Source organism: Oenanthe melanoleuca, chromosome 14, assembly GCF_029582105.1.
Source record: "Oenanthe melanoleuca isolate GR-GAL-2019-014 chromosome 14, OMel1.0, whole genome shotgun sequence".
In the NCBI taxonomy this organism is placed as follows: domain Eukaryota; kingdom Metazoa; phylum Chordata; class Aves; order Passeriformes; family Muscicapidae; genus Oenanthe; species Oenanthe melanoleuca.
This window is the reverse complement of record NC_079348.1, coordinates 15,932,694-15,950,345: the sequence shown is the minus strand read 5'-3', so window position 1 is coordinate 15,950,345 and position 17,652 is coordinate 15,932,694. Positions and strand designations below refer to the sequence as shown.

At 42.3% G+C, this 17,652-nt stretch overlaps 1 protein-coding gene across 3 annotated transcripts in view; it reads right to left on the bottom strand.

Annotated features, from left to right (window-relative positions):
- CRAMP1 (cramped chromatin regulator homolog 1) overlaps positions 1–17,652 on the bottom strand; it is a 46,467-nt gene that overhangs the window by 6,655 nt on the left and 22,160 nt on the right. For 2 of the 3 annotated variants that reach the window (XM_056503299.1, XM_056503301.1), the window contains exons 7-19: positions 15,973–16,058; positions 15,163–15,286; positions 13,993–14,074; positions 11,716–12,963; positions 9,333–9,507; positions 6,946–7,127; positions 6,206–6,280; positions 4,890–4,971; positions 4,108–4,212; positions 3,273–3,451; positions 2,675–2,743; positions 1,132–1,366; positions 651–815 (exon numbers count right to left, since the gene is read on the bottom strand). In XM_056503299.1, coding sequence (XP_056359274.1) covers positions 651–815; positions 1,132–1,366; positions 2,675–2,743; positions 3,273–3,451; positions 4,108–4,212; positions 4,890–4,971; positions 6,206–6,280; positions 6,946–7,127; positions 9,333–9,507; positions 11,716–12,963; positions 13,993–14,074; positions 15,163–15,286; positions 15,973–16,058 — 2,807 coding nt within the window. The remainder of the gene's footprint in view (positions 1–650; positions 816–1,131; positions 1,367–2,674; positions 2,744–3,272; positions 3,452–4,107; positions 4,213–4,889; positions 4,972–6,205; positions 6,281–6,945; positions 7,128–9,332; positions 9,508–11,715; positions 12,964–13,992; positions 14,075–15,162; positions 15,287–15,972; positions 16,059–17,652) is intronic. The other variant, XM_056503302.1, reaches the window with a different exon arrangement.

Genomic DNA, 17,652 nt, shown 5'->3' with positions numbered 1-17,652 from the left:
GCAAAGAAAAAGCACATCAGTAAGTCACTGCACCGAGTGTTTTTAACTGGGAAGATAAAGAGAACAACAAGGAAATTCAAAATGGAGGACAGATATCCATTTCTTCCATGTTTTAAAAATTATGTGTTACCAGCATCAATACCATCACCACACTGCTTAGAGTAAGGAGACTCATTACACTGGCCCCATGAATTATTAATTAAAAAAAACTCAACAACTAAGCCTCAACCAAACCCAGTGAGTAACCTTGTGTCTTTGAGATAGTACTTATCACACACACAACAAAGTCTGTTTTTCCATCAGCAGAGCCAAAGACATCTGTTCATTTTGGCACAATGGTCCAAATGTCTCACTCTAACAGATGAGTCAGGCTCCAAACAAACTACAAGGAACTGCCAAGGAATTACTTGTCCCAAGCTACGGGTCCCAGTCTAGCAATGGGATCTTTTCAGGAACAAACTTGTGAAGAGAGAGAAAATGTACTCATGGCAACACTGTGGAAATGAAAGCAAGAAGTATTTGGAATAATTCTACAAATGTCCTACTGGGTTTGTAATTTCTCAAAGGATTCACTTCTGATAAATGATGTTGGGTTTTTTGTTAACAGGGAAGCACTTTTTGGTTGCACTTCTCTGCATCTGGACACTTACAGAACAAGCTGCTGAGGGAGGAATCTGTGGAGTCATTGGGGTACCACTGGGGATCATGGGTGGGAGATGCAATCCAGTTCTGCTGAGGACTACTGGATGGGGACGGAAGACTTCTGGAGCTGTCACTGCCATTCAGCTTTGCAGGAGAGAGAGAAACACCTTCACCTGTAAGCCAATGTGTCAGGGATCACAAATTCAGTCAATATGGTAAAGTTACAGGATGCTGCACCAACTTTTGTTTAGAAAGGAAAGAAACCCCAAACAACAACAATAAACCCCATGCCCCATATTTGCTAGAAAATAAAGGCCAAGCACAGAAATTTATTTCCAACATATATTTGGAAACAAACAAACAAACAACAAACCCACAAAAACTTCATAAGCCAAGAACTGATTTCTGGAAAAGTTTCTGCTGCTTTGCAAGAAGTCAAGGATTTTTTTTTCAAGTTGATAGGGAGACCTTTGCTAACTGCAGACTTACTGTACTGTCCAGAGCTGATGGCTATTTCAATGATGGAATCACTGATCTGAGTGGCAGGTTCCCCTTGGGAAAGCACATCTTCAGGTGGTCCAGGCAGGGAAATATCCAAGAGAGCAGAAACATTGGGAGGAGAGAGCCGAGTACTGGAAGCTTCTGATGAGGGACGTGGAGGGGTGGACAGACCATTTTGGAGAGGAGTCTTGGCAAGTTCTGGCAGAGAAAGGACTGATGTGCCCTGTAACAAGAAACAGAATTAATTGTCCATAAATTTATTAAGAACTAGGAAAACTAAAAAGCAACACTTTGGCTCTTAAATATCAGATTAAAACCAGATTTTTAAGGGAAAAAATCCAGTAGATAATATGCCTAGATTAGAGAAATATACTATTTATATAATAAATCTGTATTATTTTAATGAAAAGTACCTGTTAGCATATATATTCAGCCCATATCCTGCCAAATTATCTGAAAAAATATGAATCTGTAACATTCCAGAGAATATTTAAAACCGCCTACATAACAGAACAAGCATAATCTTAAAATTAATCTTTGAAAATTGACAATAAAGTTCCAAATAGATATGTGTTCATTTGCCTTAATATAGGCAAAAACCCTTTAAATGATAGAAGAGTATACAGATGTTTTAAACTGGTAACTCACATTTATTTACTTTTTACAGGCAGACTTCCCAAAATTCAACTGATCTTTAAGGAGTCTCATTACCAGTAGCTCATTGTAGAACTGTAACATTTTTTCTGATGTAGTGTATACACACAGCTGTCCTAAGAGCAAGAACCAGAACCCAAGGCCCCATTACCACATGAAATGCCTCATAGGTTCATGTTCTAATATCTGTCCCATAAAATAATCTTAATCTCCTTGATGCTCTCCAATCAAACTAATTTGACCTTTTTCACATGCAGGCATTACAGGGAGCACAGAAAGTGCTTCCACTGAAGAAAAGAAGAGCCTGTGTTCTTAGACTTAAAAATCCAGCACCAGGTCCTGGATCCCACTGGAGAAAGAGTCTGGGGACATGATGACAACACTCTTACAATTTAAGTGCCATCACAGTTACTCTTAAGTATTTGTCTGTCTTAATGGATACAGCACAATGAACAGTGAATCTCTGGAAAGGATCCTGACATTACAATCACACTTTCAGTCCTAATACTCCTCCTTTAGCGATGTGGACGCAGCAGGACTGCGAACTGCTGAAATCTGTCCTCATGATGTCTAAAATACACACATAGATATAGCAGAGCGATTATAAACTCCTCCACTCTATAAAGAGATATGTAAAATTTGTTTGTCCTTCACAGGTCATTGTGATCACTTTGATTTTAGAGAATGGCACACGCATATTTAAGCAGCTTTCCTAAATTTCTTTCATTTTCTTCAGATACTAGGGATTTCATTTCCATCAGACAGTACCAGTGGTGCACAATTACCTGGGAATACAGAGTTTTAACTAGCAATCTCAGAGGTATTTTCACAGAACATTACCCATTCCAGAGCACTGCTCCCTCAGTGCACACTGTACCTGGAAGCCATCCTGCTCGGGCCGGGTCGGCAAGCTGATGTATGGCACCCGGCACCCCGGGCCTGAGCGCTGCAACCACAACAGAAACCACATGAGTGACCAGCCAGGGAGGGAACAGATAAAGGCATAGCACCATTTATCCATGCTCTTCATACATCCCATGTCATTCAACATCAACTCCTTGAGAACATGACATGGACTAACATGTATCTGGGTCTCAATGAAAGAAACAGCAAGGAGAATTTACAGTTTCCATTCCAAATACAATCCCAAAAAGTCCATGTTTTGCACCAAATCCCCTCCTGAATTTCTGAAATTCAGTAATTTCTTTTCAAACCAGGTTTCTGGACAGCCAAGTTCAATGCTCAATCAGCTGCAAACCATTTTACTGGATGGAAATTCATTCAATGAGATGATGATTTGATCCCTCAACCCCAAATACACACTACATAACACAGACAGGGTCTGCCACGACAGTGTCTAACAGCAAGCCCCAGGAGAAGGGTCACTGAGGAGTCATAATAATACAGCTTTTTTATACGATGAAAGAGTAAGATAGTTAAGCACTTGAAAAAAAGCTTATTTAAGAGCCTCTGACCTCCACAGTGGTGATGGAGCCTCCATTCTGATGTGCTACTGCTGGCTCCTGACCTGTCACTACCGTGGGCACTGCATCTGGTGACAATGGAGACACATCTGGCAAACCATCTGCATCCAGGACAGGCATGGGACTACCAGGGATAATGCCAGCGCTTTTTGCTGCCAAGTCAATAGCACCTTGGGTGAAACAAAAAACCAAAACAACAGATTACAAGCTTCTTCTTGACTTTGCTATGGTTCTCTAAAAGATGATTTTTTAAAACTTACCCAGAGTCAAAACCCAACCCATGTAAAAAAGCAGCAATGGTAACGATCTGATCATCTGGGTCAGCTGCTTCTCTGGACCAAGGGTAACGTTGCTTTTAGCTGAAACGTTTAACTCTTCTGCCCTGTTCTAACCTCTTATTAGATACATCAAAATAATTAAGAAACATCCCAGTTCCCCTCCCATCCTTTTATTCTATTTTTTTCTTTTTTGTCCTCCAAATTGGTAAGTATTTCATTATGCAATTTCCAGAAATTTCCTATGGGTTACTAGAAGAGCTCGAGAAACAATAGAGCCTTATATTGTTATCTTGCCTCTGGCAGCCATGCAGACTCAATGTAAAAAATATAAAGTTGTTATAAGGGTCAACCTCATCCAGATCTTTTAAAATCCACTTCAAACATCTGAATGTCTTCTCATCTCAAAAGAATCCTCTAGGTAAAACATAGATGCAATCACTGTTTTCACCTCAATAATTGTACTAATTATGGAACCCACACTGCTGTGAGACAGTATCTGCCTGGAGAACACCAGCATGGCTTCTACTGCAGAATTCAGAATGACTTACTAGACAGATGGTTGGTGGACTGTGTTGGAAGAACTTTGGGCACAATTGGACGAGAAACAGCAGCTTTAGTCAGTGAGGACTGGATTGGCCGAAATGAACCTCTCCCTGGGGGGAAGCATTAATACCTTTCAGGCAAATGAAATCTAACACTTTAAAGCAGAACACAACACAGTTCAATAGAAGCAAATAAATTCCAAACAGCAGAAAGCTGCAGGAATGCAAGTAGTGGAGCTGATGGAATAGAGCTAAAATAGTGATTGAGCTAAGCAGTGTCTTGCCACGGACATGCAACAGTAAGTGTTGCTGAGCTACTGGAGCTGCTCTCCTACTGTCAGTGAAGACAACCCTTCAGGTCTCAATGCTGGCTTTCATGGGGGATCACCTGTACTACCACTGTACTCAAGACTGTGCCAGCAAAAAAGGACATATGGGCAGTGGATTGCTTATGCTGTATCAGACAGTATCCCAGGTACTAGAGAAAGTCCAATATAAAATCTAGACAAATTATTATATCCTACAGAACAAAAATTCCTAAGTATTTTATTCCAAATTTTGTCTCCCTGTTGAGAGCTCCTTGCTTTTCTGTATTTCAGTCTCAGAAAATTGAAGAAAAAATTTTTATCAAAAGCATGACTTGCTTAACAATGATCCAGGAAAGCAATCCCATCATTCTGCAGGCTGGTGACACTGTCATTTTGAAAGAGAATTTTCTTCTTTTTAGAAATTACTTCTTTACGCAGTGTTAAGGGACACTTTTCAGTTTATGCAAGTGCTAGACTCACCTGTAATGGATGAGTTGGATAAGATAGAAAAGGAACAGACATGCTGGGATGGATTTCCAGATGGTCTGGGGAGCAGTGTTCTCTATGTGAGAGAAACAATAAACCAGAATAGATTTAAACACAGACAGGGGGTAACACTCATTGTATAAGTTGCAGGAGTTCACGAGACCTTCCAGAATAAGCAGAATATTTCTGTGGCATTACTATCATGCACCAGACACAGCAATGGGATCAGTGTGCTCTTGAGAAAAAAGCTACAGGCAGGAATGATGTTTTTTTCTCTGTAAACTACTAAAAGAAAGTATTTCCACATGGAAAATTCTCAGAGAAATACTGATTAGAACTATAATCCTCTCTGATTATTCTTGCATTGGTTTTCAAATCTCTCTCAGAATTACAGCAGTGATCTTAAATTTGGGACCTAGTCTGTGTACAAACTGATCTTCCCTCAAAATTCACCAAGTGTGGATGAGTCAGATAGCTGTGTGTACTTGTGAGCTCTTAAAACACATGAAATTGCCCAGATCTGAAGATCCCAGGATCAAAAAATAGTCCAGGGGATAATTTCTGTGTCCCCATCTCTTACACAAAACAGAAGAGAAAAAAATAGTATAGTGACAATTAGGAACTTTCTTTTCCCCAGTAGGTTACTATTATTTATGTTTCAGATTTCTTTTTTCTCACCTGCCCCTGGTGTCCCAGTGACACGTACCTTTTCCCAGGGTTGTCAGAGCAGTCTGAAGGAGGGTAATGCCTGTCTGTCACCAAAGCACCACAACAACAGGCCACTTCTTCCATACATCTCTTTCCAAGCCTCATTTTTTCCCCAGGAATCATTGTTCTTTCAAAGTGTTATGACTTACTTCACTACAGAGGCTTAATATCCACCACCGTTTAACATCCACTACTGAGCAGGAAGCAGGAAAAGGATATAAAGGAAGATTTTGCTGTTAAGAGGGCTGCCAGCTCCAACACTGACGTCACAGGACAGCACAGGAATGCACTGCCTATGCCTCAGGGCCAGATGGCCCAGGCAGCAGAACCTTCTTCCAGGTTCCAGAAGCCTCTTCCAGTGGCTTTTTTACTTTTCCAAACTACCTTAGGCACTGGACTTCCACTGTTGTTGATATTCTTCATACAGGGAATGTAACATGGCTAGTTACACTAGTGACTGAAGTGTTTGTTCCTTCATAATTTCAGCTTCACCTTTCCAGTGGATGCATGAGGGAAATTCCATTTTTTATTTGTTATGTGCAAATCACTACAGCCTTACTGATACTCAGGGAGCAAAACAGGCATTTATACTTTGCTCTGACCTGTACTACCAGTGGCTTCCGCAAGTGCCTGTTCCGTAACTTCCTGGGCTTCGGCAGGAAGAAGTCCGACTGCATCTGGACAACAACAGGAAATGCATTACAAGTATTTTAAGCATCTAGACACAGAATAAATTATATCCCCCAAATTTTTATTTTTAATAAAGATTAAGTAAAAGTTAACTAAAATACTGTGTTTTGTTTCAGATAGCACAATATCCTTTCTGCTGGAGTCAAAATATTTTCCACCAAGAATGTATTTTTTCTTCTTTTTTTACGGAGATAAAGCTTTTCCCAAAAAAGACATTTCATTACCAGCTACTTCAGCTTCCTACAAAATTCTTACTGAGCTTATGTACATAAAAATTAGAATTTGACTTAAATACAGAATGAGGCTGTGCTAAATTAGGTATACATGAGATGGGGATCAGTTTTTGCTAAATCTGGCACATAAATTGCTGGAACAATTAAATTAGACAGCAAATCAGTGTCATCAGGCTGTGCAATGGCATTCTGATTTGAATTACCTGAATTACATGAACAAGTAGTGTCAGTTCAAAGTACAGATACATAGTCAAAATCTGACTCATCTCAGTTAACACAATGTTAAACTAAAGCAGGATAAGAAGCACTGGTTCACAAGGCAGCCCATACTTTCTGATGAATTCAGAATCCCTGTGATACCTCCTGGAAGCTGGCTGATGCACACCATACTGCATTTTCTATTCAGCAATCTCACTTACACTGATGGTGTCCAGGTGCTGCCGGAAAGTCAGCTCTGCTTCCTTGCTGGGTAGGAACAGCTTCCCATGGCGGCTGTTGGGGGGCAGGGTTGTAGGGACTGCAAACAGTCCACTGTCGGCCTCAGCACTCCCAGAACTTGAAGGACTAGCCACCAAGAGAGGTCTAGGGAGATTTCTCAAACCTAGAAGATTTTAACAGCAATTTAAATGAAATGAAGTGGAAACAAAAAGAAAATAACTGTTTAGTAACTGAAAGATCAGAGCACTGGAACTTAAGGATTCTGGCTGTCACCAGCTGTTTTCAAAATCAGGAATCTCTCCATATTTCAGTTGTTCCACCTGAAAACTGTCAGTATTTACCTCCTATGGATACCGCTAATATTCACTTGCTTTGAAATTCTTGGAAGTAGGGGATTAAATGTAATTTTACACTACTTAAGAAACTATAATTAAAGCCCCATTTTCTGTCCCACACAGACCGTGACAATCGGTTTATTTGTTCAGCTGGTAGGCATACCTGGGGGCCTATCCCATAAACAAACTATATCCACCATTTCTTATGTAGGGGAAGATTATACAAACAGAGCCATTTTACAGCATTTATGATTTATTTACACTCCCCACCCCTGCTTCCCCTACAGTAATTTGAAATGCAACCTCAATATAATCAATCTGGTGATGGAGTGGAGATGAATTTACCAGAAGACCTTCCCAAAGATGGACTGTCTTCCAAATATATTTGGCACAATGAAAGAATGGTAGCTTGTCTGAGTAAAACTTCTCCACTTATGTTTAAAAAAAATGTGGTAGGATTTCCCTCTGCACAAAGCCAGCTTGGATGAAAGTCAGCATTGTCAGCCTATCACTCTGAGGTACTCAAGATGTGCCTTTCTCCACAGAGGTGCTTTACAGCACCAGTTAACCCAGTTAGCCTGCTCCTGGGTTCACTGCTTCTCAGAGCAGGGGTGTGAAAAGGACTGCCTAAGAATTACAACTGGTCCCAGTAACCCCAACATAATCACAAACTTTCCTGAAATCATAAACATTTGGTGGCAAATGCAACTGGGTTGAAGCACAAAACCAAAATTCTTGGCCTGCATGACTGGGGCTCACAGGTTACAGCAGCTGTACCTCCTATTAAAGAAAAGGCAATTCATAATCATTCTCTATCTAATAATCATAGAATCACATGACTGGTTTGGGTTGGAAGGGATCTTCAAGCTCATCTTATTCTACCCTCTGCCACAGGTAGGGACACCTTCACTATCTCAGGTTGCTCCAAGCCCCATCCAACCTGGCCTTGAACACTCTTAGGGATCCAGGGGCAGACAAAACTTCTCTGGGCAACATGTGCTAGGGCCTCACTGCCCTCACAGGGAAGAATTCCTTCCTGATGTTTAATTTAAACCTATAGTGGCAGGATGGCACAGAAAATTTTCAGTAATTATTGATCAATTATTTTACACTCAGAATTTACTTGTCTGTTTTGTAGGCTGATACTCTCTTGAGATCTCACACCCTGTACCAGTCAGCATGAGCTAGTTCAGGCTGGGAAGGGGTTAATTTTCTTCAGTGGCAGTTTTGGGTTTGTATTGCTAACAGTAACAGCTCGTAACTGAGGGATGCTTTAGCTACTCCTGAGCAGGACTTACACTGGTCAAGGCCTTTGCTTCTCCTCGCCCCACACTGCCAGACAGGGGGCTGGGGATGCACATGGAACCGGGAGGGAACACAGCCAGGACAGCTGACCTCAGCTGACCACAGTGATATCCCATACTATGAGGGATCATGCTTAGTATACAGAGCAGGGAGAAGAAGGAGGAAGGGGTGGACATTCAAAGTGAGGGCGTCTGCCATCCCAAGTTACTGTTACATATGATGAAGCCCTGCTGTCTTGGGGATGGTTGAACACCTGCCTGCCCAGGGGAAGCAGGGAATGAATTCCTTGTTCTGCTTTGCATGCATGGCATTTGCTTTCCCTAATAAACTGTTTTTATTTCAAACCATGAGTTCTCTCACTTTTACTCTTCCAGTATTCCCCCATCTCACCAGAGGGGAGTGACTGAACAGCTGCATGGACTGAGTTGCTGGCTGGGTTAAACAATGACACAGCTCCAAAAAGCACAAGCATCTTCTCTAAGAGCGACTAAGCAGAGTTCTTCTGGACTGTGAGCTGCATTATTGATGTGCATTGTTATTCAAGATTCAAAGCAACACTTGACTTAGGACAATTCTACAGCAAATTAACACACACCAATGTTCTCAGACAGTGAAGTTCCTAAGAGTAAGAGCACTCCTCCTTCCAGTGTTCCATCACTGGGGAGTTCTCATCATGGGTGAGGTATTAATAAGCTGATTTTGTCAAGTGGATTTTTAGGAATACTCACCTGAGGAGCTGGAAGCAGCACCAGGAGAAAAAGTCCTGTTGCGAAGGGCAGACTGATTCCGCGCGCAGCCTGGACTCCTGGCATTGATAGCAATCACCTTTCCCGGGGGAGTCAGGGACTGCTCCTCCTGAACAGGCTTTATAGGTGACGTGGCAATGGAGCTCATCTCGGGCGTCTGAAAATGCACACTAAATGAATATTGTGTGCTGGTAGAACAAATGTATTGCGAAACTCACTGTACTTAGGAAGCCTTAAAATTAAAATCTGATATACTACAATACCTTAAAGTACTCTAAGCAATACCTCCTAGTGGGGGTGAGGGGCAGCTGAAATTACCTTCCTGCCCATGTAGCAGTGTTGGATGTCACCAATTCAATATATTAGTTTATGTTACAATTGAGTTAACACTCAACAAACTTCACATAATGTGTTGGATCACCATGGGAGAGAAAGAAAGGAAAAAAAAAAAAGGTGTTGGTTTTAATTCAGTGCAAAACTATTTTCCATAAACTCTATCCAGAGGGTTGTTGTGGTGAGGCATACATCTGGACAAAACCATTTTAATTCTCTCTTAATTCTAATCAAGTAGAGTTTTGAATTTTTTCCTTTCCCTTCTCTTTCACACTGTTACACAGCACTAAGAAGAGACACATGCACTTCAATAATTTTCCAGGCTTATCCAGTTGTTTCATTAAGTTGTTTAAACTGTTTTGTAGAAAACCCTCCCTTTTTAAGGAATCTGTGTGTAATCACAGGCTTAAAATTATCGCCCTTGCTCAACTGCAATGCCACTTCACAGTTTGTTTTATGCTGATGATTTTCATTTAAGGAATGAACCACAGCAGAGCTGGCTGCTTTGGTTGTTATAGATTATCTGGAGAAAACAGCATGCACGCACACAATCAATCCTGCCTCTCAAAATACCCTGTGGCAAAAATATCATGTTTCCTGTCATTGTTTGATGAAATGCAACATTTAAGACATCAACAGTGCTTTCAGTGAGGTGGTAAATATCTTCCTGGCCTTTCAGTATCAGTGCCACAATGTTCATGCTGCAAGGAGAGTATGTTTTTCTAAAATACAGTGAGAATAAAGTGGTATTTGAAAAATGAAAGGTTGTGTTCCTTCTTTTTGCTGGAATGTACAATATGGTACATATCCTTAAAGAGCTCCTTTACTGTTCAGTAGTACTATGCTACTTTAAGACAGCCAAGAGAGTGAAAGAGACAGGGAAACACATGTAAATCCTAACTGCTGGATTCTCTCCCTCTTCAATTCCTCTCCCCACAAGTGTCAGGGATGTCCTTCTTTATAGCTTGTGCATATCATGCCTAGCTGTCACCTGTGTCACCAGAAGTAGGTGCCAAAGAGGAGACAGTATCCCAGATCTGTGAGATGTCAGACCAAAAGCCTTTGCAGTTTAAACAAATCTGTATCTGAAGCTGCATCTGAACAAAGATGGGTTTAAATTTATAAAATCCTTTATTCCGTATCTGTAGAATCAGAATCAAAAGGAACTTTGAGGGGGACTAAATCACCAACAAACAAGGATCAGAGAACTCAGTGTTTAGAAACAGTGATACATTTGCATCCTGGCTGGAACAGAATCTTTAGCTCATCCTATCTACCTTAGGCATTTGAGCAGATCTGCTGAACTCTGTAAAAGATGTTTTATTTGGTTTCAGTTGGCAGCACCAGGTGCAACTGGCTGCCCAGGTATCACTGGTGCAAATCTTAAACACATGTTACAGAGCACAAGAAGGAAAGCAAGTTCATTCCCTAAGGTCTGCCTAAGGAGAAAGGTACTTTTCTGGGACTGTTAAACAGCTGTCCTGGAGTCTGGGAACTTTCACACAAATCAACTGTGGTAGGTGCATTTCTATTGATTCTCCTATTGTGAAGAAATATATTCTTTTCACTCTCTCACTGTGTAATTTGAACTACCTAAACACTGAAAATCAATGCAGTTTTCATGTGGAATATTAATCTCATTCAGAATTTATTTCCCACAAAAGGCTGGATTAGATGATCTTCCAAGGCCCCTTCCAACCTGGACTATTCTAAGATTCCGTGAATCTGAGAGAGAACAGAAGGCGTCTCACCTCACAACTGATCTTTTGAGGAGTCACATTAAATGTTCACTGAAACACCAATGAGACTCATAGCAAGCCAGAAGCTAAAAGGCAGTGTAAAAACCATATTGGAGCAAAGTTCACTCATTAGCCAGCTGTCTTGTGTTGTGGTTTTCGTACAATTTAAACACAGGAATCTCCAAAGCTCTTGACATGGCTGGTTACTCATTTATTGTGAAGTTACAACTGGGCAATTATTCCTCAAATGAAACTAGAGTTTAGTATCTGGAGCATGAACAAGAGCTACTTACTGGTTTGGGATTGACTTCAGTAGAGATGAGTTTCAGAAGGCAATTCAAGAGTCTCTGCTTGTGAAAGGTAGGACATACAGGGACAGCACTTGATTCAGATGTTTGCTCTCTAGCATCCTGGGTTTCTGGCTCCAAGACAGCCAACCAGTCATATTCCAGCTGCAGCTTGTTTGGTTTGCCCATCATGAGGTAGACTTCAGCCAGTGTAAGGCTCTCAGAGGTTCGCAGACTCCATCCTTCTTCTCTAACTTGTTGGGAGAGCCGACTTGGGTCATCCTTGAGAGACTTTGTACTGGACTGTCCCTGAGGTGGAGGTGGAAACAAGGAGCCCAGCTTCTCTTGAGAATCCTCCATTACTGCATCTGTGATATCCTTGGTACAAGCATCAAGCTGCTGGCCGGCCTGAGTTTCACATCTGCTGCTGCCAGGGGAAGCCACACCACCTCTCAGCAGCTGGGAACAGGAGTCAGAGGTCTCTGCACTCCTCCTGCTTGGAAAAGCCACTGGGGAAGCATTACCAGCTGCTGAAATAGAGTCTTTCCCATGCAGTTTGTCTGTGCAAGAACATTTCTCTGGGACGATTAGGTCCTGGCAGGACTTCATGTACCGTGGGAATGGATCGAGCAGAGAGAGCTCCTCCACATCAGGGATCTTGCTGCAAGCACACACCATGCTGCATGAGGGTAGCACAGCTGCCTGGTCACTACCCAGGGCCTCCCTGCCCTCCACGCAGGGGGCCATTGAGCTCAGCTTTTCCTGGTGCCCTCCTGGATCCTGAAGTCCAGAAGGTGCTTTCTGGAGGGAATTAGTGATGCCAAGATTTGAGGCTGTTCCTTCCACCAGGATGGGCTCTGGGGCACCATCTTCAGTGCTTGCAGAAACTTCAGCTGTAGGCTGTAAGACTCTGCTGGGCTCTGTAGTGCTCTCTGCCCTTCCCACACCTTTGCCTTCCATTCCTCGCAGGTATTTCAGCTGTCCTCTTGCTGTCCCCTGACCACTCTGTATGCCAAGGATTTGGGCAGGGGGGAGTAAGTGAGAGTCTTTTGTGTTCTGTTTGCATTTGCCTGTTTCCTGCCAATGCACGGTACAGAAGGCCTTGGAGTGGACCACTCTGGCTACCCCAGGCAGTGGAGTGAGGGTACAGTTCTCCCCTGGAAAGAGATGGAGCATCACTTTCTCCTCTGAGAAGCTGCCTCTTGTTTCTGAGTCTCTGGAGTCCTGAAGTTGCTGTTCTTCAAGTGTTTTACGCTAAAAAAGATGTGTCAAAGAAGGTAACAGTTGTCTGCCTCTTCCAAAAAAGCACCTGGGAGTCTATTTTGCAAGTTAAAAAAAAAAAGTAAAAGAAAACCTAGCCAACTGAGGACATGTTCTCTATTCAGCACAAATAATAGTGAAGACACTATAATCAGGCATTAGTTCCTTTGTGGTGATAAAGACTGCGGTGAAGACCTGCTACAAGCTCAAAATAAATATCCATTCCAAACAAAATTACTTCTCTGTCTCATACACCACTGTAATTCTAAAAAAAAAAAAATCCCAATCAACGAACCCCAACAAAACCTCCAACACTGCACAGCAAGCAGCCTCTCATGAGTGCAGCAAACTCCACCTTACACTCTCTGACATCCTTCAGAGTTTCAAGTGCTATGCTGCTACTTCTTCCAGGCTCACAAATTAAACAGAAAAGCCTGAATGAAAGGCCCAAGAGGAAGATAAAACCTACAAGTCAGAAGGCTCAGAACAGAACAGCTGTTAACTGACAAATCCTTCTATTGTATGGATCAGTGGCAGGGACACCCTGAATGCTGTACGGCTCAGATAGTGCAGAGATACATTGCAGGTAGCTGCAGCTACCTTGACAAGAAGCTTAAGCCTTCATTAGTGAAAGTGCACAAAGTGCAAAGATCTGTCCTTAATCTCTCTGCTGAAACTGGAAACAGAATTGTCAGTTATTATCCAGGCTGTATGAGGGTCACCCACTGATAATGAACCCGACTAAGATCACTGTTTAAGGAAATGAAATAAAAGCAGGAATGTAATTTTTTCTTAACTAGCTTTCACGGGATCGTAACAGAGAAGAGTTGGGGTAAAAGCAGAATACTGTGGAGTCTCCCACAAATGCTTCCATTAGTGATCCTGAGACCTTATCTTTACTAAGCAGGGACTGGTACATTTATGAAGTAGATTCACTTTTCCGATGCAAAACTGAACTTGGAATAGGAAGGGAATTGCTTCCAGGACACAGCAAATGGAACAGACTGAGTAGGAAAAGGATACAACCCGCACTTCATGGAGAGCCCACTTCTGCTTCAGGAACTCAAGGAGGCTGGAGACCTTCCGATGTAACTCCACGATCATCCTGTACGCAAGAGAAGCAAAGCAAGGGAACAGAGAACAACTGTCAGCAGGAGCTCCAAGTCCTAACCTTGATGCTAGAAGGGGAATTAAGGAATAAACTGGCATTCTATAATGCCAGCACAAAGAATACTCCCAAGTGCTAAGAAAAAAAACCACAACAAAACCAAGAGCGTATGTTATCCCGCAACTTCAAAATCTAGGTTAACTCACAAATGTGACAACTCACACATTCTAAAAGCCTGTCAGATAAACCTGACTGCCATGATTCAAGAACCTATATTTTTCCAGACGGAAGAAGTAGGAGATGTCAGGACCTAGCTGAACTGCAAAAGTGCAGGCAAGGCACACAACCACTACATAAAGTATAAAAAGAAAGAGAAAAAGCAGCACAAAAGATTCTTAAACATTTACTTTTTGAAAGTATTTTATTAAATAAACCTAATGCAGAGAAGAGCATGGATATTTTTATCATGATCTTTGGTCACTATACTGAAGTGCTGCATTTGAAACAAAATTCAACAACATGGAGGCCTCATGTTTGCTGCCCCAAGTTTTGGACTAGATGTAAGTACCAGGATGAACAGCCACTGATGACACTGAACAGCTGCACCAACAACATTTTGCAAGGGAGAAGGTACAAACATGTTCCATGTTGCTTTAATCATTGGGTACAGGTGAAATGTTCAGAACCTTGATGCAGGCATCTCCGACCAATGTATATGTTCCCTTCTCTCTGTCTATGGTACATTTGATACAAATTTTAGTAGAACCAAGGCTACTATCTCCATTTTACTTGCCCTCTGCTCTGACATTAAGTGGCACAAACTATACTTATCTCCAATGCTAGTAGCTCCTCCATTACTCAAATTAAAAGATATAAAGAACAATGGTAATATAATTTTCCCATGTGATAACTCATGTTCACAAACCGTGCACTCTGGTTGGACAAAGGCTTCAGACTAAGTACACTTAGGCCAACTGCATTATCAAAGATGAACTGCCCAAATGGCAAAGAAAACCCTGAAGAAGGAGGATGGGGCTAGGATGCTGCTCATCTATTTCCCTGTTCTGAGCACCACAATCCATTACCTAAGCCGTGGGTTCTGGGCAAGACTCTGTACTCGAGCCCATGCATGGTTATTCCGTGGCTGCAGCTCCACAGGTACCTTGAGAGGAAGTCGTACTGGCTTTTGATCCTCTTCATCACTCACACCTGAATGGAGATGAAGCACAAAGGGTCAAAGCAAGGACAACTCAGTCACAACACTGTATGCTCAATTACACACAATACAAAACATCAGATACCCCTGCAGACAACTTAGGCAGCCCAGCTTCATCACTGGAGTCTGCACCATTATTACCTTTTGTTTCAATATGTTCTTATCCTTGGACACTGTGGTGGTACTGGGGATTGCAGTTGAGCAAGCAGTATCAAAAATCAGACGTGTGGAAACTTTGAGCAAGTACAGTATTTCAGACCTTTGAACAGCCTGATTCTACTTACTTGGGAATAAGGAAGAAAACAATAAACCCAAAATGAAATCACACATAGCTGAATAGGAGAAGGTAAAACATTAGAAAATGTTCAGTGCTAAACACTGTACTGCTGCTGATTCACTGGCACCTTCACATACAGTGAAAGCATAATGTGCGAAGCAGCAGTGAACTAGTCTGTTGTGGGTATTTGCTTTTCATCCTAGCTGGTAAAAAAACTGGGTGAGTCCTGAAGTTACTGGGGTTACACAAGCAAAAAGGCCAAGACAGAATACTGCGCCCAGGACAAACATGCAACAGCCCAAATTTCCCTGCCAGTGATGGACACATCAGAACAAGCCTGCTCACTTTCTATGCTTCCAGCCATCTTCTAAACACCACCATGTTCCAGCATCTTTTACTCACCATCTGGATCACAGAGCTTCTTCAAAGCTCTGCACATGGGAGCTTTGATGCGCAGGTTTCTACCTTTGTAACGAACAGTTGTAGCCCTGGATATACAGAAAGAGAAGTACTTAGAGGACCCAGTAATAATGTGTGAATACAGACCTATCCATCTTAGGCCCGGTCCTCTTCATCATCTTCATATATGATTTAGATACTTGACTGGAAGGGATACTAAGCAAGTCTGCAGCCAACACAAAATTGGGAGAAGGTGTGGACTCCCCTGAAGGCAGGAAGGCAAATGAGAGAAGACTGGGCAATCACCAACCACGAGAAGTTCAACAAGAGAAAGTGCCAGATTCTGCACACGGGATGGGGCAACCTAGGATGTATGGACAGACTGGGGAATGAGATGTTGGAGAGCAGTGCTGCAGAAAGGACCTGGGGGTCCTGGCAGAGGACCATCTGGAGCTAAGTCACCAATGCCCTGGAGCCAAGAGGAAAATCCCTGTTCTGGGGGCACCAGGTCCAGCATTGCCGGGGGGGAGGGGATTGTCCCACTCTGCTTTGCACTGGGGTGGCCTCACGTTGAGTATTGTTCACAGGTTTGGTCACCACAATGCAATAAATACATTAAAATATTAGAGAGCGTCCGAAGGTGGGCAACGAAAATGGTATAGGGGGAAGACATAGGAGGCCTGGCTGAGGGCACTTGGTCTGTGCAGCCTGGAGAAAAGGAGACTAAGGGGAGACCTCCTTGCAGGTACTACTTCCTTACAAGGAGAAAAGAGGCAGACACTTATTTATTCTCTATGCTGGCGACCAGTGACAGGATGCAAGGAAATGGCCTGAAGTTGTGTCAGGGCAGGGATAGGTTGGATATCAAAAAAAGCTTCTTCTGCCGGAGTGCTTGGGCACTGAACAGGCACCTCAGGGCAGTTGTCACAGCACCAAGCCTGACAGAAATCAAGAAGCATTAGGACAATGCTGTCAGGCACAGCGTGACCCTTGGAGATGGTGCTGTGCAGGGCTGAGAGTTGGACTTGATGATCTTTGTTCTTTCCAGCTCAGCTTATTCTGTGATTTTGTGATCAGGGACATCAAGCAAAACATTATCATGGCTACATAAATGGATACAGAAATGTAAGGGTCTGCACTGCAAGTTCATGGAGCATTCAGTATTTCCTATCACCTTATTTTTCATTGTGGAAGTGCTACTCTTGTGACTCTCCTCTTCCAGACTTTCATCAAACACTTGGTTGTCCACTCAGGGAGGGACTTCTGTTTTGTAAGTGGACCAGAATTATGTTGCTTTGGTTCAAGAGTAACCTCAGAGATAGCTGCTTCATAAAAGATAAGTGGTTTTGATTTACTCTTCCCTTTATACTCATGACTCTCAATTAGAGGAAGAAAGAGTCTGAAGTTTTTGCAAAGTCTTGCATTTGGAAATATGATTACCATATGTAGACTTGAGGTCTAAGAGCTTGTGCAAAAACCTGAACAAAGTAACTTTTTACACTCTGATTTCACTGGTTTAGCTTCAATATCACTTTAGCAGTTTCAAAGACCCTTAAAAGTCAGAAGTCATTTTTGTTTTCACACTGTGAAACTACTTGATTTCTTCCCTCCACCAGTCCTGTTTTCTTTTTAGGGACTTAAAAGGCAGGCATTGAACCCAATCAAATTATCAATGGCAGTATT